At 52.3% G+C, this 21714-nt stretch overlaps 2 protein-coding genes across 10 annotated transcripts in view; one reads left to right on the top strand and one right to left on the bottom strand.

Annotated features, from left to right (window-relative positions):
* DNM2 (dynamin 2) overlaps positions 1–10414 on the top strand; it is an 89379-nt gene extending 78965 nt beyond the window's left edge. For 4 of the 7 annotated variants that reach the window (XM_055342608.1, XM_055342604.1, XM_055342607.1 and 1 more), the window contains 6 exons: positions 546–655; positions 2985–3096; positions 3830–3994; positions 6504–6736; positions 7703–7954; positions 8553–9497. In XM_055342608.1, coding sequence (XP_055198583.1) covers positions 546–655; positions 2985–3096; positions 3830–3994; positions 6504–6736; positions 7703–7954; positions 8553–8622 — 942 coding nt within the window. In that variant the 3' untranslated portion in view covers positions 8623–9497. Of the gene's footprint in view, positions 1–545; positions 656–2984; positions 3097–3829; positions 3995–6503; positions 6737–7702; positions 7955–8552; positions 9498–10022 lie in introns of those variants that run through there. The other 3 variants (XM_055342606.1, XM_055342605.1, XM_055342609.1) reach the window with 2 other exon arrangements.
* Positions 10415–10973: 559 nt separating this feature from the next.
* Positions 10974–14740, bottom strand: TMED1 (transmembrane p24 trafficking protein 1). Of its 3 annotated transcripts, none has more exons than XM_055342613.1 (4): positions 13089–14740; positions 12317–12414; positions 12008–12092; positions 10974–11226 (listed from the first exon to the last, which is right to left on the bottom strand). In XM_055342613.1, exons 1-4 carry the CDS (start codon positions 13269–13271, stop codon positions 11008–11010), a joined length of 585 nt encoding a protein of 194 aa, XP_055198588.1. In that variant the 5' UTR covers positions 13272–14740; the 3' UTR covers positions 10974–11007. The 3 variants fall into 3 exon arrangements, with proteins under 3 accessions (XP_055198588.1, XP_055198586.1, XP_055198587.1); XM_055342611.1 differs by having other exon boundaries at positions 12008–12191; positions 13089–14068; XM_055342612.1 differs by having other exon boundaries at positions 12008–12191; positions 13092–13709.
* Between the last annotated feature and the right edge of the window lie 6974 nt (positions 14741–21714).

The raw sequence follows: 21714 nt of genomic DNA, 5'->3' as shown, positions 1-21714 counted from the left end.
GAGTTAACGGTTTCATTCATGAATCTGGTGGAGAAAGGGTTGGATTTGGGGTAGAATGAGAGCTGACCTTGAGGAACTGGCCCACCCCAGTCAGGCTGGGTGACAGATGGTAGCCTGAATCAATGAGCAAGATGATGTCGTGTCATGGAGGGGGCAGTATCAAGAGGAGGAGGAGGATGGAGGGGGCAAGAGAGAGGGAGTGTGCATAGGGCAAGGACAGGGCAGGCCTCTCCAAGAGGGTCCCCTCTGCACAAAAATCTGAAGGATGCAAGGAGGGAGCCATGCAGGCATTGGAAGGAGGAGCATTTCAGCAAAGGTGCTGGGGTGAGAGCCCACCTGGACTCTCTGAGAGTGTCAAGAAGGCTAGCATGGTTGGGGCAAAGCGGATAAAGGAGAGTCGGTAGCAGCAGATGAGTTAATCCAAGTAACCACCAGCGTGAGAGGCATCAGGTATTGGCATTGGTCCTCGGGGTGGGGTCTAGCCCAGGGCATTCTCAGGTCCTCAATTAAATAGGCCACGGTGACCTCTCCTCTTCCACCCTCAGGAGAAGGAGAAGAAGTACATGCTGCCATTGGACAACCTTAAAATCCGTGATGTGGAGAAAGGCTTCATGTCCAACAAGCACGTCTTCGCCATCTTCAACACAGAGCAGAGGTGAGGGCCCACCGAGTGAAGGTCATTCAGCAGCATCCACTAAGCGCTTTGTGCATAAAGTACCTGCCAGGGGGTCTCATGTTCTAGAAAGAATCAAGTAAGAGGCAGAAAACTGCCATGGGTGCTTCCAGTGTGTGGTCAGGAAAGACCTAATGATGTGATGTGGGAGCCATGGAGAGTTCTGAGCAGAGGAGGGACTGGCCTTGGCTTGGGTGTTCACGGGCACCCCCTGGTGGCTACGGGGGGCGGGGAGGGGACAAAGTGGGAGAGAGTAGGGCCAGCTCAGATAGGGTTGAGGACATGGAGGAGGAGATAGCCTGAGAGAGCTGACTGAACTGGTGGGTGCGGGTGCGAGAGAGGAAGGCATCTTCTGAGGACCCTGAGCACTCACAGGGACCGAGCTGCCATCCACTGAGATGGGGCAGGCAGTGTCAGGGTAGGCTTGGGGACAGTCAGGGGCTGGGTTTGGGCCACGCCGAGGGAGAGAGGCCCATGAGACACCACATGGAGTCGGAAAGGCAGCTCTGTAGGTACAAGAGTTTGGCGTTCCAGAACGAGCTCTAGGTGGGGTGGACTGGGGAGTTGTTACATGGCCGTGTTCAAAGTCAGACAGGGTAAGACCCCTGGGTGAGTGCAGACCGGGAAGAGAAGGGCCCAGGAGGCCCTTGGTAAGTCCACACCCACGGGCACTGGGAAGACATTAGCAAAAACGAAGATGCTTTTCTCAGCCTTGGAAGAAGCCCAGCTCTGGCAGGAGGTCCTGAGAGCAGGAGGAAGAGGCTAAGTGTGGATACAGGACCCTCACACGCCCTTACCCAACATCCAGGGAACATCTTAAGTCAGGAGTTAGCTGTCAGCCAAGGCCAGGTGGTTCTTTATGACTGACTGCCAGGCACCGACATTCTCCCTGCTGCCTCAGGACCACTTTCCCCACTGCCCATAGCTCCCAGCAGTTCAACGCCAGCCTCGTGTTCTGTGGAAAAATAGCTCAATCGAGATTTGTTCCAGGCTGGCCTAAAGCAGCTGTCCTCCTCCCTGGCCCCTGATCCCCTGTGCATGGGGGTAGAGATAGGACCTAATGCTCAGAAAACGCAGAATAATAATGGAAACACGATAGAAAGAAGTTTGGGGTTTTTTATGGCTTTTACCATCCTGGGCAGGAGGGGCAGCTCCACAGGCATCCAGGCCCAGGTGCTCCTGTTCCTGAGCCTGCCTTCTCCTTTTCCAACATGGCTGCCCAAGGTCTGGCCATCGAGATGTTCCGGGCAGTGCTAGGAAGGAGGAGAAGGAGCAACAAAGACATGCCACCTTACTCCCTGAGGTTCCTTCCAGAAATCTCAGGGCAGCTACTCACTGACTGCTAGTTGGCCATAGCTCCGTCATGAGGCATGACTAAGCTCCAACTCAGGTCTCACACAAAAGCTTTGGGATGGCTTGGCCGTCTTGGCCACACCTGCCTTGGGGGACAGGATGGCGTGTGTGTGTGTGGCACAGATCCTGGCCTACAGAACGCTGTCCGTAAATGCTGGTAGGTGTCCATCCGTTTTTCCTCTGGCCTTGTGGCTCTGCGCCTTTCTTCTCACAGACCCACATTTGCCCAGCATGTCATGTATCTTAGCTGGAGGCTCAGTCCTGTCCTTGGACAGCTCCGTAGCCCTCCGTCCCTGCCCCAGCCCAGACCCCAGAAGTCAGGGCACAGTCATGACCTTCACTATCCAGTGCAGTAGCCGCTGGCCTCATTTAGCGATTTAAATGTAAATCGACTGAAATAATATGAAACTTCAATACCTTCCTTGTCATCCTGGCCCTGTTCCTGGTGCTTACAGAGAAGCCACCTGTAGCTCACTGCCTGCACCCGACAACAGCAGGCGAGAATGATTTTCCCCATGACAGAATGTTCTTTTGGACAACTTTGCTTTGGCCTCCCTGAAAACACCTTGGTGGGAGCTACCCAACCAGGGGTGTTGAGGGACACCTGCCCACTCCTGAGAGTATCTTTGGCAGCCTTTGGCCCCCACAGGAGAGCATATCCCAGGGAAAAGGGAAAAGTCAATGAAAGCCACAGAAATACCCCCATGGATACTGCTAGATGTAGATACACACTGAGCACTTGCTCCGCCCTCGGCTCGGTTCTGGGCACTGTAGGCACTGTCTTGGGGGTCCTATCAGCTCAATAGGGTGGAAGTGCTGCTGCCATCCCAGGACTCCCGATGTGCTCAGGCCAGGTGTGAACCTCCATCACTCAGACCCCAGAGCCCATGCTGCAGCTCCCTGCCCCCTCCAGGCCCATGGGCAGAGTCAAAGCACACGCTTTTTCCTCTCACTGCAGGAATGTCTACAAGGACCTTCGGCAGATCGAGCTGGCCTGTGATTCCCAGGAGGACGTAGACAGCTGGAAGGCCTCGTTCCTCCGAGCAGGGGTCTACCCAGAGAAGGACCAGGTAAGGAATTGCCCTACCCGGCCGACACACCTTGGGCTGAGCTGAAACCTCCTGGGAGAGGAAGGGTATAATGTTTCACTGGATGGGTCATTTCCAGGCACGTAGCTCATACTCTCTTGAGCAAAGGAAAAAGGGGGAGAGGGTTTTGCTGTCAAGGCCCGAAAGGTTCTTTGACTAAAGCCAAGGCCAGGGAGATCCATGGCCTAGGATCCCATCTCTTTTGTTCCTCCTCCTCCTGTCCTTTTTTTTTTTTTTTTTTTTTAATTTTTATTTATTTATGATAGTCACAGAGAGAGAAAGAGAGAGAGGCAGAGACATAGGCAGAGGGAGAAGCAGGCTCCATGCACCGGGAGCCCGATGTGGGATTCGATCCCGGGTCTCCAGGATCACGCCCTGGGCCAAAGACAGGCGCCAAACAGCTGCGCCACCCAGGGATCCCTCTCCTCCTGTCCTTGAAGGGGAACGAACATGGCCACCCTCAGCCCCCAATTTATCATGTTCCAGTCCCCAGGTGACAGTGTCTAATTGCCTTGGGCCGTGGTCACCACAGGTCCAGGCAGCTCAGGCCAGGGGCAGGCAAGCAAGGCTGCGTGTTGCCGATGTGGCCATCAGGGGACATCCCCAGAAAGCCAGTTGTGGGCAGGACAGGGCAAGCAATTCCCAGAGAATGGGGGTCCCCACACTCCCCTCAGGTCACGGTCGCCCCTCACCATCTGCCCTCTCCCCACTGCAGGCAGAAAATGAGGATGGTGTCCAGGAGAACACCTTCTCCATGGACCCGCAGCTGGAGCGGCAGGTGGAGACCATTCGCAACCTGGTGGACTCATATGTGGCCATCATCAACAAGTCCATCCGCGACCTCATGCCAAAGACCATCATGCACCTCATGATCAACAACGTGAGTGCCCTGGCGCACTAGGGCCTGCCCATCATGCGGGCGAAGGGGTAGGGCAGCAACTGCCAGATTTGGCCTGAACACTATAAAATTTAAAATTAGACTGAGTCACTATCATTTAAACATCAGAAACAAAAAAATAATAATTAAAAAAAAATAAACATCAGAAACAGGATGCCCAGCCTCTCTCGGTAAATCGAAAGAGGTGAGCCACAAGGGGCTACTCCCACCTACTCAGGTAATTGAAGCAAACACCACACATGTACACTTCCTGTGAATTTTTTCAGCCTTATAATAACCCAGAAGAGGGACTGCTATCATCTCCATTGTATAGACAGGAAAACGAGGTCCAGCAAAGTGAAGACACCTGCCCTGAGTCACTCAGAAGAGTGGGAGGTGGGATTAAAACCCAGACTATGTCCCCAGCTGTGGCCTCCTGATGGCCTGCAGCCCAACCCACCTTAGGCACGTTACCTGCCTACCCCAGGGCTCCCTAGACTCTCAGGGCTTTAGGCTTCTCTTTGGTGAAATACAGCCCTACTAAATCTCCTGCTCTAGGCTGCTGGGAGGGTGCAGCAGGCTCATACCTCAGGCCTTCAGCTCAGCTAGGCACTCAGGAATCTCTGCAGACCAGGTTTGGTTTATGTCGTACCTAGAAAAGCTCTCGGTGTAACAGGGTCTAAAGCAAAAATTCCAAGTTCCTTCGCCACTGTGTTCTTCACCATCTCCTTGGGTTGGTGAGCAGTGTTAAGTTTCATGGGTGTGCTGGTATACTCTTTTTTTTTTTTAATTTTATTTGTTTATTTATGATAGTCACAGAGAGAGAGAGACAGACAGAGACAGAGACACAGGCAGAGGGAGAAGCAGGCTCCATGCACCGGGAGCCCGATATGGGATTCAATCCTGGGTCTCCAGGATCGCGCCCCGGGCCAAAGGCAGGCGCTAAACCGCTGCGCCACCCAGGGATCCCCCGGTATACTCTTCACATATAGATGGGATTTATGATATACATCCTTCTGCAGTTGTGAAATTTAAAAGGCATATATGGTTTGGCCCCAAAGTTCTACTCACAGGAATTTCTCCAACAGACCTTTTTGCCCATATACAAATCGAGCATCTCCATGCTTATTTTTTTTTAGCATTGCTGTGTAGTGGCCAAAGATTGGAAATCTCTATCCACTCAATAGAATCCATTTAATAAATAGCCATTCTGGGGGCACCTGAGTGGCTCGGCGCTTGAGTGTCTGGCTTCGGCTCAGGTCATGATCCCAGATTCCTGGGATCGAGTCCTTCATCAGGCTCCCCACAGGGAGCCTGCTTCTCCCTCTGCCTGCCTATGTCTCTGCCTCTCTCTGTCTCTCTCTCTCTCTCTCTCATGAATAAGTAAATAAAATCTTTAAAAATAAATAAATAGCTATTCCATCAAAAAGAGAAAGATCTCCAGGTTTATAATAACTCATCATAAAGTAGAAAACTATGGAGCATAACAGAATGTACAGGAAAGCTCTATTTGTATAAAAGAGGAAGGGAATCAAGCCTGGCATTTTTGCAGATGTTGAAAGTTTGTTAAAAGTCAACGTCTACTCTTAAAAAAGACAATGGTAGAAGGGGTCTTCTGTTATGAGTCTTTGTGTTTCAGTCTCAAAACCATTCTTGACCTGAATGGGGAAGCTCAGAAAGTATCTTCTCTGAAATCAAAAACAAGCTGGCCATCTATGCTTTTAAAACTTTCTTTAGGGGTGCCTGGGGTGGTTCAGTTGATTGAGCATCCAACTCTTGATTTCAGCTCAGGTTGTGATCCCAGGGTTCTGGGATCAAGCCCTATGTCAGGCTCCATGCTCAGCAGGGATGTCTGCTTGGGGATGTCTCTCTCCCTCTGCCCTCCGCCCCCGTTCGCATGCACTCTTTTCCCATCTTCAAAATCAATTTTTAAAGAAAGCAAACTTAAAAAAATAATAATAATAATAATAAAAAATAAAGAAAGCAAACTTTCCTGTCGAGTTACTAGCCAATGTAGTTCAATCAGAAGAATCATATAAAGGTGTGAAACACTGAAAAAGAATAGGAAAACTTGTTCCTATGTGGAGAAGCTCACGTCCACATGAATGGGTACCTAGACACTCAATAAAAAGTAACAAAAACTGTATCCTGTAGGAGGTTTTAGGAAGGAACAAAGTATAAAATTAGCAAAACTAGTACTTTTTAAACAAAAGCCAGCTTGAAGATAATAAAGGGGTGGAAAGACACCAGTAAGAGAGGCAGGATTCTAGGAGGAAGTTTAGTAAGCATCTCGTGAAACAGGCCGGAAGGACACTTGAAAGGCCCCCCAACCAGAGGCTTGGCGGAGGGGGGATGTAGAAAGCTCACCTGCATTTCAAACATCTATCATCTGACACATCGTAGAGCAAAGTTACAGACAAGAAAGCCCACCAAGTGTGGCAGGTGGTTTTCCAGCCAGTCATAACGGCAGGTGTGGCAGGAAGCCCTGACCTCTCTGCCCCTTTGCCCCCAGACGAAAGCCTTCATCCACCATGAGCTCCTGGCCTACCTGTACTCATCAGCGGACCAGAGCAGCCTTATGGAGGAGTCAGCTGACCAGGCCCAGCGGCGGGACGACATGCTGCGCATGTACCATGCACTTAAGGAGGCTCTCAACATCATCGGAGACATTAGCACCAGTACAGTGTCCACACCCGTGCCCCCACCCGTCGATGATACCTGGCTCCAGAGCACTACCAGCCACAGGTCTGAGAGACTCCTGTGTGTTCCCGGGTATCCCTGTGTGTCCTGTCAGTGTACAGCCCAGGGGTGGGTGGCTGTGGGGCCTGCTACCCTGCCTAGGCCTGAAACAGTAAGGAGAGAAGGGTTACGTGAAAGGCCCACCTGTCCTCTGGTGCTTTCCATTGGTTAGGCCCCCGTGGAAGCCAGAGAGGGTGAGAGGCCCAGGCCGTGGTGGCCATGGGGTCATCCTCCTGGAGTACAGAGCACAGATGAGGATGGCAGGTTGGGGAGGAGGATCTGCAGGAGCAGCTGGAGGGCATGACTGGCATGTCCCCGTCCTCCTCCCCCCCAACCTCTTTGATGGAAATGAGCCACTGGCATGGGCAATGCAGAGCATCAGACGGACAGCTAACCAGTGACAGGGCAGGTGTTGGGAGGAGAGAGGGTCAGCCAGGGGAATCTCCTAGAAGGTGCCAGCCCTGCCGAGGCTTCAAGTAGCCATGGAGTTACTTAGGGAGAAGGCACAGCATCCAGCCTGGGGAACAGTGGGTGTTCAGGCCCAGGGGTAACCCGTGGGGTGCCCAGGGCAGGGACTTGCAGGCCCCGCAACCTCTGGAGGCACTGGTCTTGATTTTGGAGTCCGGGCTGGGTTCTGCGAGGATCTTTGGCTGAGAGTAGATTGGAGGAGGTGGGGAAGTGGGCAGGCTGCAGCAGGGCTGGTGAGAGGGAAGTGGCCCTGAGTGGGGTCACAGGGAAGCAGGAGCCCCTGGTGGCTGAGGAGAGGTACAGGTAGGCCCTGGCTCAAGGTTTAGGTGGGGGCAGGTGGTGGTGGGGTGGATGGAGGGGCCCAGGAGCAGGCACTCACCTGCGCCCCCTGGGCAGTAGCGGGTGCCAGCCTGCACCACACTTTGGCCCCCTGGGGTTTCCACAGCCACACAGCTGGGGCTCTCCACCCTCTTCCGCAGCTCACACCCCCTCTTTCCTCCACAGCCCCACTCCACAGCGCCGACCCTTGTCCAGCGTGCATCCCCCAGGCCGGCCCCCAGCCGTGAGAGGCCCGACCCCGGGGCCCCCTCTGATTCCCGTGCCAGTGGGGCCAACAGCCTCCTTCGCTGCACCCCCCATCCCGTCCAGGCCTGGACCCCAGAGCATGTTTGCCAACAATGACCCCTTCTCGGCCCCGCCTCAGATCCCATCTCGGCCAGCTCGGATTCCCCCCAGCATCCCTCCCGGAGTGCCCAGGTAAGGCTGGCGCCCCCCCACAGACACACACACTGCCTGCCACTAAAGCCAGCAGCCTGAGCCCTAGGGCCTGTCCTCGATCAGACACCCTGCGATGAGCTGTCCTTGCGCGCTGCAGGGAATGGAGTCCCCATCCCCATTTGGCTAGTATGAAAACTAAGGCCCAGAGAGGCCAAGTGACTTGTTCAAAGTCACAGAGTGGTGGAGAGTCAGGGTGACCCCAGGGCTCCCAGGCCTGTCCCCTGCCTGAGTAGGTGGCCCACGATGCAGATCGGGACTCCTCACACGGGGCCCCTTCTCCTGGTTTTGACCTTTGTTTCCTTAATGAGGACACACTTATGAGCCCTCTCAGGCCTGGCTCTGTCTCTGTACTTCTCCCACGAGAAACCTAAGGTCCAGGGTGGGTGGGGACTCACCCAGAGTCATACAGCAAACTCCTTCACTGCACTCTGGCGGCCTTCAGAGCCCTCAGGCATTGGGCATTGGGCAGCAAGAGGGGGTGGGGGTGGTGGGGCCTGGGTCCCCTCCCTCGTCCTACTTGGGGCCTCACTGCCATCTCCCCCCTCCCCTTCCCCGTCTGTCTTTATTCTCTTTGCAGCAGAAGACCCCCTGCTGCGCCCAGCCGGCCCACCATTATCAGGCCAGCCGAGCCTTCCCTGCTCGACTAGGCCGCAGGGGGGTGGGGGGGGCAACATCTCAGGGGGTCTTCGCACACCCGCCTGCAGGAGCTTCGGTGGTCTGGGCCCCTCCGCTGCCCCCGGCCTCTGTCATCCACACGCCAGGACCAGGCTCCCTGTGGGCAGCCCTTGACTCTTCCTTAACCTTGGCCCCCATCCCCAGCTGGACACAGCAGTGACCGAAAGGGCCCTGGAGCCCTGGGGCAGGAGGGGAGCCGCCCTGGGGCAGCGGGGAAGCCTGGGTGTTGCACTTTGTGGGATGGAGCCACAGGGTACAAGAGGAGGGAATGCACTCTGGGCGCCTTCTGGAATAAGGATTCAGGCTGGGGCGGGGGACTCACCCAGGGCTTCTCTGGCCTGCAAAGCCTGAGATGACCAGATCTTCTGGAAACTGGGGCATCAAGAGTGCCTGTAAACCCGCCCCTCACCCCGGTCCTTCCTGGGGCCCAAGGAGCATGTCCATATCTCAGCAGCGGGAGCTCCAGGCCTCGAGCCAGGCCAGCAGGCCCAGCGCTGCCCGCCCTGCGAGTTGTAAATATTCCTTCCTTGGCCGTATTAACTGCACGGCCGAGCCTCGGCTGCCGGAGGTGCCTTCGCCGGGTCCGGAAGCCTCCATCCTGCCAGACTCGCTCTCTCCTTCCTGGGCCCCCTCCTCCTTCTAGGTCCCCAGGGCGGCTTGGGCTTAGGGCTGAGTGAGTGGGGAGGCTTTGAGGGGCTCCTGGTTCCCACCCAGGCCTCCCCACATGGGGTGGGCCCCAGGTGGTCCATCACTGAGCAGACCTTGCTCGCTCCTCGCTCGGTTTGACCACTGTAAGTGCCTGCACTCTGTATCCTATTAATAAACTAAAATAAAGGGAAGAAGCTTCTGGTGGCTGCCGTGTGGGCCTTTTGTATTGGCGTTCAGGCTGAGGATGTGGACTGCTCACCCTCCCCCAGCAGGCCTCTGACAAGGACGCCGCCTTACCTCCCACCATGGGCTCTCTTGCACCAAGCTCCTGGGCTCTGCTCTTGGGGAAGGAGTCTGCTTCTTCCAGAGGCAACCATGCTCTAGAGGGAAAATCTCTTGCTTTCCTTAACACCTCAGGAGTGGGGACAGATGTTGGGGTCACTCCCCCCACACACATATACTAACACTTCCAGGCCTGGCTGCAGCCCCTGACTCAGTGCTAGTGTGGAGGCCAAGACACAGGCCTGGGGTAGGCAGCAGAATCACAAAAGGGAGAGGGGATCCCAGCCCTCCACCCCAAACTACAGTGGTCAGGGGCCCCCTCCCCACCACTGCAGTTCCAAGGATTTCCTCCCCGACCCCCCCTTCCCCACAGGTCCAAGGCCTTCTGGCCCAGCCCGGGTCACAGTTAAACTTTGCTTTCTGATTTTTCTCTTGTGCCCAGGCGACCACCTCCATCGGCTCCCGCCCGACCTTTCTTCTGAGCTTCGTGGGAGACCCCTCCCGCCTGCCTGGTTTGCCCCCTTTGGGGGGCAGGTCTGTCCCGGCTGGTGTCCCTGAGCCCCAGTCACCAGGCTCTGTGATTTTCTGACCATAATTTATTGACTCCAGTGCCCAGGGCCAGACCACCCTTTGTTCCGTGAGGCTCCGGCACAAGTTTTGGCTGGGCCACCCCTCAGCCCTGCCGGGGGCCTCTACAGAGACAGCAGGAGGGGCGGGTGGTCTCGCAGTCCCCTCTCCTAGAGTTCTGTTACCAGACCTCACACCGAGCCCACCCCGCGCTGGGCCGAGGGGCTGGGCTCCTTCCTCTCAATAAAGTGACTGTCCTGGCAAGAACACTGCAGCCGTGTCTCCTTCCCAGCCCCTGGTGGAAGCAGTCCCCCCACCCCCCAGCCTGGGAGCTACCCTCCCAACAGCAGCAGCAGGCCTCTGGTGGGGCAACAAGGAGACCAAGGAAGGCAGAGGTTCCACAAGCGGCAAGCCCCCCTCGAACCATCACCTGGCTCAGAAGGCCAGTCAGGGAGGGAAGGGAGAGTTTGCTTCCTGGGCCCCATCCCACACCAGGGCCAGCCAGTGCAGGCTGGGGCTTGAGCTAAGGCACACGCATTTACAGTAGGGGACACGGAAAGGGGCCAGAGAATCCAGGGCTTGTGCTCACATGCTGCAGTGCCCCCCCTTCCATGCACAGTTGCCAGGAATGTAGGTGCAGCCCCCCAGCTGTCCCTCCAGAGGGCCCAGGCCCAAACTGCCAAGCCAGCAATTATTGCTGACCTGGCCCCTGGCAGGGAGGAGACACCCCCGAGGGTCATCCCTCAGGCCATGCCTCTATGACCTCCCATCCCGTAGGAAGCTAAGCTGGAGAAGGGACCCCCAAATCACACACACACACGGGCCCTGCTGCCCTTCTTTCCCTGTTCTCCCTTCGGGGGCTACGTGGGCACAGGGCGCTTGTCCTGGAAGAAGCGCTTGAGCGTGCACACCTGGAGCACAGCCACCAGCAGCAGCACGGCCACGTTCACAGCAGACCAGAAGTTGACCCGCTCCAGGTTGCCCTCCTGCAGGTTGCGGTCACGTGCCTCGAAGGCCCGCAATAGCGTCAGCATCTGGATGCTACGCTCCAGCCGGGTCTTCATGGTCTCGATGGACTCCTGTGGAGGGGAGAGAAAGGGCTCAGGCCTCTGCTACCCTTCGCCCTTCAGGGAGCAGAGGCCAATAAAACTGGAGAGGGGTAGTGGATAGGGTGAGCCTATGTTTGTGGAGGAGAGAGCTGAGAGTGCAGGCTCAGTGGCCAGGCCACCTGAGTTCTACATCCTCTTTGTGCTGTGTGACCTTGAGCAAGTTAATTAACCTCTGTGGGCCCCAGTCTCCTCAAAATTGCAATGAGAACTGAATGCCTAACTAAGGATAAAGACTGTACTTACCAGTGGTTAACAGCACAGCTGCTAAAGCCAGACTGCCTGGGTTCAAATATTGGCTCTGCCAGTTGCTAGCTGTGTGGCCTTAGGAGAGTTACTTAGCCATCCTGTGCCTCCGTTAAAATGGGGCATCGGGAGCACACTACCTCCATCATATGAGGATTTCATGAGTTATTTAAGCCCTTGAAATTCTTACACCTAGGGGTGCCGAGGTGGCTCTGGTTGAGCGTCTGCCTTGGGCTCAGGACGTGATCCTGGGGTCTTGGGATCAGGGAGCCTGCTTCTCCCTCTGCCTATGTCTCTGCCTCTCTCTGTGTCTCATGAATAAATCTTAAAAAAAAAAAATTCCTGCACCTAGAAATGTGCTATCATTTTAAGTGTGAGCGGCTAGCTATTCTAATTGTGGGGTGGGCACCAGGGAGGCTGGGGACTCCAGCCAAGGTGGAAGAATGGAGAGCACTGCTGCCCAAAGCCAGAGCTCCAGGACTCGGGGCCCCAGCCAGCCCGGGCACACCTTGATGTCCTCCATCTTCACATCCAGCATCTCCTCAGGCTCCACAGCCTCTGCCCAGCCCTCGACCTCCTCGTCATCCTGCAGGCTGTCAAAAATGAGTTCGAAGAACACCAGCTTATCGGAGATTGTGCTGAAGGAGTTGTCAAAGCACAGCTTGTAGTCCCCAGCCTCCGTGGGCTCCACCCTGGGAGAAAGACACACAGATGCACATGACCCAGACTCTGAGAGGCACAGGAGGTGGTAACCTGAGGCCACCAGGGAAGGCCAGAGCTGAAACTGAACCCAGGCGGACAGCGGGACTGAACTCACGTGTGCACCCCATCTGCCTTGCGGGACTCGCTGACCAGCAGCACGCCCTGAGGGCTCTCCAGGGTGAAATCCACGTCCAGTCCAGCACCTCCGATCACCTGGGCGGACAGGTAAGAGGGGGGAGGGCTAGGGGGAGGCCAAGGGCACCTGCCAGGGGAAGCCAGGGCCCAGCCAACCCGCACAGACCCATGGGGGACCAGCAGGGGCCTACCAGGGCGCTGACACCTACACCCTCAACCTGGGCCTGCCCCACCTGTCCCTCAGACCGCGCCCCTTGCCTTGGCTCAGTCTTCACTGATAGGACAGCTTTGGGTTTGGCGTTTTCATCTGGCCACGCCCCCATCTCAGGTCCTTGATCGACGTTTACACCCCAAGTGAGGGGACAGGGCCCTGCTCTCCATAACCCAATCCCCCGGAAATCCTCCCGTGGACCACCACGCCCTTTCTGGTGGCGCTCTTGGCCACGCCCACCAGCTCCCTCCTTTGGCCACGCCCACTCGCGAGGTTCCCGCCCCGTGAGGGGTGCCTCCTGCAGCCGATGGCCCCGCCCCCTCCGGCTGCCCGGCTAACCCCGCCTCCTGCCATTATTCCCACCCCCTCCGCTCCCACGCCGTCCCCACAGGTTCCAGCGCGCTCGCCCTAGCTCCGCCCCCGCACTCTGACGCACGGGCTCCTCCCCCTCCCTCTTTAATCCATGCCTCGCTTCAGGGGCTTGGCCACGCCCTCTCGCCCTGGCTCCGCTCGCTCGCCTGCTCCCCGACTCGGGACTTTCTACCTGGTACTCGGTCTCGAGGCTTGCATTGGCCGGCGCAGACTGATAGAAACACTGCTTCCTCCCCGCGGGCAACAGGAACGTGAACTCGCCGTCCTGGATCGGGGGGGGACCTGCCCCCTCAACCCCCATTGGCGGCAGTAGTAGCCACAGTGCCAAGGCTAGGGCCGCTCCGGCCGCCATCGTCTGGGTCACCCTCCGGTCTGCTAAGAGGTCGCGGTTCCTTTAAGGGCTGGCCCTGCCCCTTGTGCTACTCATCGGAGCTCATTGGCAGCCGCTTGTGCCGGCGCTATGAAGCGAACGGAGAGAGAAGTGAAGGGCCCCCTGAGTGCTTAGCTGCCCGTATGAATGCCTGCCGTGCCTTAAGACTCTCGACCTCCCGGAGACATTTTTATGAGTAGCCTCGAGCTCTAGTCTCAACAGATGGTGACGGAATAAGGAAAAAAATAAGTACTAAGATGGTACATGTTTTCCAGGCAAAAGTTAAGACAGCTAAATCGGAGGCGGGCCGGGGCCTTCTGAGGCCCCTCCCTGCGGTTTTCCCAGAGTACGCCGCGCGCGACGACCATTGAACCATCTAGTCTGGGAGGAGTGGGCCTCCCCGCGACCCGTAGGGCTCATGTATAAAGATTCGAGGGGAGGGGGAGGGAGTCCTTTTCGTTTTCTTGGGGGCTTCGCGGTTCTTAGGCGTGGCTTCAGATGCGCCGCCTGACCCTTCATTCCCTTTGCTCCTGAGAACCATTCCTTTGTCCGTTTCCTCGTCTGTAGTTACTATGGACCGACGACCCACGAGGGCGGCGGTGGGAACAGACGAAGCCTTGCCCGTGGCGCTCAGTTTTCCTAGCGTAGAGTCTGTAGAGGGGCATAGCCCACCCTGCACCAGGGGTCCCAAACCTGGGGAGGGGGCGGCGGCAGGTAAAGAGAGTAATTGATACGACTCAGGGTAGGAAAAATGACAGGTGTTTAAGAGTCGGAGAAGATCTTCAAGAAGGGGGTGGGGGGCGCCGGAATGTTTGTGGGTTAAGCATGTGGCTTCGGCTCAGGTCATGGTCCTGGGGCCCTGGGATGGAGCCCCACTCAGGATCCCTGCTCCGCCCCTGGGAGCCTGTGTCTCCCTCTCGCCTGCTTGTGCTCGCTCTCTGTGTCAAGTAAATTTTTTTAAAAAGACTATATATTCATGAGGGACACACAGAGGCAGGCTCCCCGCAGGGAGCCTGATGCGGAACTTGATCCCAGGACCCCGGGATCAGGACCTGAGCCACCCAGACGCCTATCAAGTAAATAATATTTTAGAATGTTAAAAAAAAAGAGAGAGGAGAGTGTGGGGCTAGGAGCCACAAACCCTAGTTTAAGCCACCCTCGATCCTTGGCTTGAAATCACCCGGCAGGGCCTCAGTATTCTCATCTGTAAGATGGGGTGATACTTGTCCTACCTCACTGGGCTGTTGTAAAGATTAAGATAATGTTGTTCAGCGCTTGGCACATTATATGCTCTCAGTACATATGATCTGTTTTTTCAGGCTGATCGCCCACAATTGGGCAGCCCACCACTCCCTCAGCCTGGCTTGGAGTATTTGGTGGTGACCGCCCTCTAGGAAGCTGGCACATAAGCAAAGAAGTCACTGGAGAAAGGGACTCTGGTCGGTGGTTCTGACTAAACATAAGAAAAAAAATGGGGATCCCAAAAAAAAAAAAAAAAAAAGGGGATCCCTGGGTGGCGCAGCGGTTTGGCGCCTGCTCTTGGCCCAGGGCGCGATCCTGGAGACCTGGGATCGAATCCCACATCGGGCTTCCGGTGCATGGAGCCTGCTTCTCCCTCTGCCTGTGTCTCTGCCTCTCTCTCTCTGTGACTATAATAAATAAATAAAAAATTTAAAAAAAATGTTTAGATGGAAATGTCGAGTCTTTAAAAGATAGGCCCTGGAGTGGTTGGCACTTGGTGACAAACAATTAGTCTTCAATTACAGCTGGTGGCTGTCAGCTCTTTCCTGCTGTGGGAGAACTTGGGGAAGTCACACCACCTTGCTATGTCAAAGTTTATGTGCAGTCATTGGTAGGGCTCCTTTTCACTTCCAAAGTTTTTGTCGTTCAGACTTGCTGCTTGGACATTTTGAAGTGAGAATGGGAGAGTCTTTATTTTTTATTTAAAAATATATAAATATATATATATATAAATATATATATTAAAGATTTTCTTTTTTTAAATTTTTATTTATTTATGATAGTCACACAGAGAGAGAGAGAGAGAGGCAGAGACACAGGCAGAGGGAGAAGCAGGCTCCATGCACCGGGAGCCCGACGTGGGACTCAATCCCGGGTCTCCAGGATCGTGCCCTGGGCCAAAGGCAGGCGCCAAACCACTGTGCCACCCAGGGATCCCAAAGATTTTCTTTATTTATTTTAGAGAGAGCCTGTGAGCCAGCTGGGGTGAGGGTGGGGGAGGGAGCAGAGGGGAGGAGAGGAGATGGAAAGGATCTCTGGCAGACTTACTGAGCAGGGAGCCCAAGGCAGGGCTCAGTCCCATGACCCTGAGGTCATGAGCCGTACTGAAACCAAGAGTACCCACGCTCAACTAACTGAGCCACCCAGATACCCCATAAATACGAATATATATATTACGTATATATATTTTTTTTAATTTTAAGTAGGCTCCACACCCAACGTGGGGCTTGATCTCATGACCCTGGGATCATGAGTCCCTGTGCTCTACTGACTCAGCCACCCAGGCACCCCCTGATATTTTTTAATGGGTTTTTAAATTAAAAAAAAAAATTAGGGATCCCTGGGTGGCTCAGCAGTTGGGCGCCTGCCTTCAGTCCTGGACATGATCCTGCAGTCCTGGGATGGAGTCCTGCATTGGGCTCACTTCGTGGAGCCTGCTTCTCCCTCTGCCTGTGTGTCTCTGCCTCTCTCTGTGTGTGTGTCTCATAAATAAATATTTAAAAAAATAAAAAATAATAAAAAAATAAATTTTTAAAGATTTTATTTATTTGAGAGAGAGAAAGCACAAACGGGAGGGGGAGGGACAGAAAGAGGAAAGAGAGGGAGAAGAAGGCTCCTCCCTGAGCAGGGAACCCAATGAGGGGATAGATCCCTGGACCCGCAGATCATGACCTGAGCCGAAGACAGAGGCCCAACAGACTGAGCCACCCAGGTGGCCTGTTTAATGGATTTTTTTTTAAGATTTTATTTATTCATGCGAGACACAGAGAGAGAGGCAGAGACACAAGCAGAGCAGGGAGCCTGATGTGGGACTCGATCCCAGGTCTCCAGGATCACGCCCTGGACAGAAGGCAGGCGCTAAACCGCTGAGCCACCCAGGAATCCCTTGGTTTTTTTGTTTTTGTTTTTAAGGTGAAATTCACATTACATAAAATTAACCATTTTCAAGTGAACAATTCAGTGGCATGTATTAACATTTACAATGTTGTGCAACCACCACTTCTATTTTCTTTATTTTTATTTTTTTTATTTTTATTTATGATAGTCACAGAGAGGGAGAGAGAAGCAGGCTCCATGCACCGGGAGCCCGATGTGGGACTCGATCCCGGGTCTCTAGGATCGCGCCCTGGGCCAAAGGCAGGCGCCAAACCACTGCGCCACCCAGGGATCCCCCCACCACTTCTATTTTCAAAACATTCCATCAGCCCTAAAATAAACCTGGTCCCCATTCAGCAGTTATTCCTCATTCCCTTCCTCACCTTAGTTTCTGTCTACTACCAATCTGCGTCTATGGATTTGTCAATTCTGGGTGTTTCATATAAATGAAATATGTGACCATTTGTGTCTGGCATCTTTCACTTAGCATAATGTATTAAAGGTTCATCTTAATAGCATGAATGAGCATTTAATTTATTTTAATGGCTGAATAACATGCCATGGCTTGGATAAACCACAGTTTATCCATTTGACCACTGGTGGACATTGGGGTCACTTCCATCTTTTGGACATTGTGAATAGTGCTCCTATGAACGTGTGTTTCAGAATCTACTTTCAGTTCTTTAGGGTATACACCTATGAGTGGAATTGCTGGGTCATATGGTAATTCTGTGTTTAACTTTTTGAGGAACTGCCAGATTGTTTTCCACAGTGGCCACACCATTTTGTATTCCCACCAACCATGTATGAGAGCTCCAATTTATCCAAATCCTCATCCACGTGTGCTATTTTCAGTTTTGTTGCTATTATAGCCATCCTAATGGGTGTGAAGTGGTATCTCATTGTGGTTTTGATTTGCACTTCCCTAAAGATGTTGAGTGTCTTTTCAGGTGCTTGTTGGCCGTTTGTAGATCGTTTTGTTTTGTTTTGAGAAATGTCAAGTCTTTTGCTCATTTTGAAATTTGGTTCTCTTTTTGTTGTTGAGTTGTAAGAATTATTTTTATATTATAGAGAGCAAGCCGAAGAAAGAAAAAAGAGACAAAAAACTTCCCCCAGATGTATTCTGGGGCACTCCCTCAATGTTTTTCTGGGGCATTTACAATTTTGCCATAGTCTTCACTTCCTGTTCTCACAGAGCCTAGAGAGAAGCCTGAGACGAAAGCTTAGGGTCTTCTCAGGTCTTTCCTGAGCATTTGTCCTGCCCTGGGCCTGCACATTGCTTTCTAAATCCCCCAGTATATATTGGCACTTCTGAATACCCCTAATCAGGGACGCCTGGGTAGCTCAGCGGTTGAGCATTTGCCTTTGGCTCAGGGCATGATCCTGGGGTCCTGGGATTGAGTCCCACACAGGGCTCCCTGCATGGACCCTGCTTCTCTCTCGCTCTCTCATGAATAAATAAATAAAAATTTAAAAAAAGAATGGAATCAGGAGAGGCACCTGGGTGGCTGGGTGATTGTTTGCCTTCAGCTCAGATCATGATCCTGGAGTCCTGGGATCAAGTCCTGCATTGGGCTCCCTGCGGGAGCCTGGTTCTCCCTCTGCCCATGTCTGCCTCTCTCTCTATATGTCTCTCATGAATAAATAAAACTTTAAGAAAAGAGAATGGAATCAGAAGGACAAATGGGGGGCATTCTCACACCCTACCACTCCTCAATTACAGACCCCACAGGAAGAGATGTACCTGGCAAACTTATACTTTCCTACCTGACTCTACTAGCTCTGCAGGAGGAAGAAAGATTTTCTCCTCCTGGTAACAGCCATGCAGCCACGAGAGACCGTCACCACTCAACCAATGAAACATCAAAATATTTTCAACTCCCAGTTTAATCCAACGGACTTCTTGTTCATAACAGCTTCCGGATGTCCCCTTTCCTCTACAAAAAGCATTCCTTTCTTTTCCAGACCTGCCTCTGCTTTTGCTGCATCTTGCTTGTCCTCAGTTGCATTCCTCTGCTATCCCTGAATAAACCCATTTTTGCTGGTAAAATCACTAGTTAATGTCATCCTCGATTATATTTTGCCCCAGGTCCCTGTGGGTTTTTTCCTTTTGCCTTAGTGTTTGCCAGGAACGCATTCTTTTTGTTGTTTTTGTTTAAAGATTGTATTTATTTGTTTGAGATAGTGAAAAAGAGTGAGTGAGAGCTGGGGGGGTGGTGGGCAGAGGGAGAGGGAGAAGCAGACTCCCCTACTCGGGGCTCCATCCTAGGACCCTGGCATCATGACCTGAGCTGAAGGCAGATGCTTAACCGACTGAGCCCCCCAGGTGCCCCCAGGAATGCATTTTGAGAACAGACAGCATCTTGAGTGACTCTGGCAGGTAGCCCCCAGACATTGTAGAATAAGCAAACAGCACCCTGCCAACCTCAGGAACCAAATACTCGCCATCCTGGGGACACAGGCTGCTGTCTTCAAGACTTCTACCACACTGGGAAGGAGATGAGAATAGGGAGCGGAAAACACCACAGAGCTTTCCAGCCATGTTCAGGTTTCCTTTCATTTTGACTCGGTGTTCACTTGGCTGGCACTAACCTTTGCCCGTTTTCCAGAGTTCAAGTAAAGTTGATTCTGTCTGTGTTTGCTCAGGCTGTCGAACTTTCTGCACAGGGACCAGCCCTGGGAGTTACCAGCTCCACCATTTTGGGTGACATCTGGGGGCTGAATGGAGTGATTCTTGTTTCCTTCCATTAAACAAAAACTGCCCCCTGTCCAAGTATTCAACAAATATTTACTGAGCGTCTGACACTGAGAATAGAACAGGCCTTGTCTGTATCCTGGTGGAGCCACCATCCCAGGGTAGGAGCCAGATCATACCCAAGCAAGCTCAGCACTAACGTGATTTCAGGTGGTGATGGGCACTAAACAGTAAATGATAGGTGGTAAATCGAAGGCTCATTTCAGGATGGAATCAGGGAAGGCTTTCTGGAGAGGTGGCACTGAATCTCAGACGTGAAGTAGAGGGAGAGGAGGCAAACAAGAGAACAAGCTCTCAGAGGTCAGAAGGCACTCAAGGGGTTCAGGGACTGAAAGGAAGTGGAGTGGAGGAAGAGGGGTAGCCAGAGAAGAGAGGGGACCAGTTTTACACAGGCCACATCCCTAGCAACTTTAGGCCTGGGCTGGTAACAGCTTCCTGACCCTGGGGAGTCACTATCCCTTGCTGATTTCCCTCTACCCTGCCCATGACTCCTAGTTGTACCTCTTCTGGGTGCCATCTGATAGCTGACTAATACAGGTAAGTGTGTCTTTTTCTGAATTTAAAACTCCAGGTTATAGGGGATCCCTGGATGGCTCAGTGGTTGAGTGCCTGCCTTCGGCCCAGGGCGTGATCCTGGAGTCCCGAGATCAAGTCCCACATCGGGCTACCTGCATGGAGCCTGCTTCTCCCTCTGCCTGTGTCTCTGCCTCTTTCTCTCTGTGTATCTCTCATGAATAAATAAATAAAATCTTTAAAAAATAAAATAAAATAAAATAAAATTCCAGGTTATAGATTCCTGCATCATACTAAATGCTCCCAGGATGAAGCCCTTAAATTCATCCAAGGTCTTTCATACATATTCTTGCATCTACCTAGAAGGTCCTTCTCTTGCCTCCTTCTCAGGTTTTTGGAGTTAGATAACACCTCCTCCCAGAAGCTCTCCCTGAACCTGCAAAATCTAGAGTAAGAGCTTCCTGTGGTGAGTGCCTCTATTATAACACTCCACCAACTGGACTCTCATTGTCTGCTTGCCTGACTCTCTAACCAAACTCTGAGCATCCTGAGGGCAGGAGTTTTTTTTATTAACTCATGGTGTCCTTGGCACTCAGCACAGTACTGAGCCTTCGTGGCACTCAGTAAACAGCTGCTAGGATAAACAAGCCAGGAACCTCTCTTAATTCTGTATCTTATGCACCCAGGACCGTGCAACAAAGATAGACTGAATGAATATTTTTTGGCTTTCAAGTCAAACAATCAAGAAATAGTTGTGGTTCACTGTGTGCCAAGCACTGTGGTAGGCATTGGGAAACTACAGGAGACAGCACAGACCCAACCCTGCACCCTGGAAGAAGAGCACTGGATGATTTCAATAAACTCAAGCATGTTATGTAAATCACCATAACCTAATTTAATGGATATTTACATACCAAGCAACTGCAAGTGTACTTTCATTTCAAGTGCATATAGAATGTGGATCAAGATGTGCTGGGCCACTAAGCAAAATATCAATACATTTCAAGGGACTGAAATTATATAGAGTACATTCTATGACCACAATGGAGTTAAATTGAAAAAATCACTAACAATAAGCTATCAAAAAATCCCAAATGTTTGGAAATGGACACATTTCTAAATAATGTATGAGTCATAGAAAAAATTCACAAGGGAAATAAAATATCTCTAACTTAAGCACGATATAGGTCGCAATGTGTGAGATGCTGTTAAAGCAGTATTTGGAGGTAAATATGTAGCTTTAAATGCTTATATTTGAGATGAAGTTTTAAAATCAATGATCTAAGCTTCCATCTTCAGAAGCTAAGAAGAGTCGATGAAACATAAGGTAAATGAAGAAATAATAAATAAAAATAAGACAAAAAGCAATGAAATACAAAACAGAAAATAAAGGGACGGCTGGGTGGCTCAGCAGTTGAGTGTCTGCCTTCCACTCAGGGCGTGAACCCATAGTCCAGGGATCAAGTCCCACATTGGGCTCCCTGTGTGGCGCCTGCTTCTCTCTCTGCCTATGTCTCTGCCTCTCTCTGTGTGTCTCTCATGAATGAATGAATGAATGAATAAATAAATAAATAAATAAATAAATAAATAAATAAATAAAGTCTTTAAAACAAAACAAAAGCAGGAAATACAGAAAAATAACAAAGCCAAAAGCTAATACTTTGAAAAGATTAACTGAAAAAACTGAGAAACTGAAAACTAACTGAGAAAACTGATTAACCCCTAGCAGACTATTCAAGAAAAAAAATGAGGCACTTGGGTGGCTCTAGTTTAAGCATCTGCCTTTGGCTCGGGGCATCAACCCTGGGGTCCTGGGATCAAGTCCCATATCGGGCTCCCCACAGGGATACTGCTTCTCCTTCTACCTATGTCTCTGCCTCTCTCTCTGTGTCTCTCATGACTAAATAAATAAAATCTTGAAAAAAGAAAAGACTATTCAAGAAAAAAGAGAAAAAAACATGTTACCATTGAAAGAGGGGACATCGCTACAGACCCTACAGACATTAAAAGGATAAAAAAGGAGTCTGAAGTGTTTTATAC

Source organism: Nyctereutes procyonoides, unplaced genomic scaffold, assembly GCF_905146905.1.
Source record: "Nyctereutes procyonoides isolate TBG_1078 unplaced genomic scaffold, NYPRO_anot_genome, whole genome shotgun sequence".
NCBI classification, from domain to species: domain Eukaryota; kingdom Metazoa; phylum Chordata; class Mammalia; order Carnivora; family Canidae; genus Nyctereutes; species Nyctereutes procyonoides.
The sequence above is the reverse complement of the archived record's forward strand: the minus strand, read 5'-3'. Positions and strand labels throughout refer to the sequence as shown.

Excerpts from the sequence above, each read along its gene's own strand:
- TMED1 (XM_055342611.1), bottom strand. The coding sequence starts at position 13,271 with ATGGCGGCCGGAGCGGCCCTAGCCTTGGCACTGTGGCTACTACTGCCG. Across the intron at positions 12,415-13,088 it reads TCGAGACCGAGTACCAGGTA|GTGATCGGAGGTGCTGGACT; the intron begins GAAAGTCCCGAG and ends CTGTCCGCCCAG. Across the intron at positions 11,227-12,007 it reads TGAAGATGGAGGACATCAAG|GAGTCCATCGAGACCATGAA; the intron begins GTGTGCCCGGGC and ends TCCCCTCCACAG.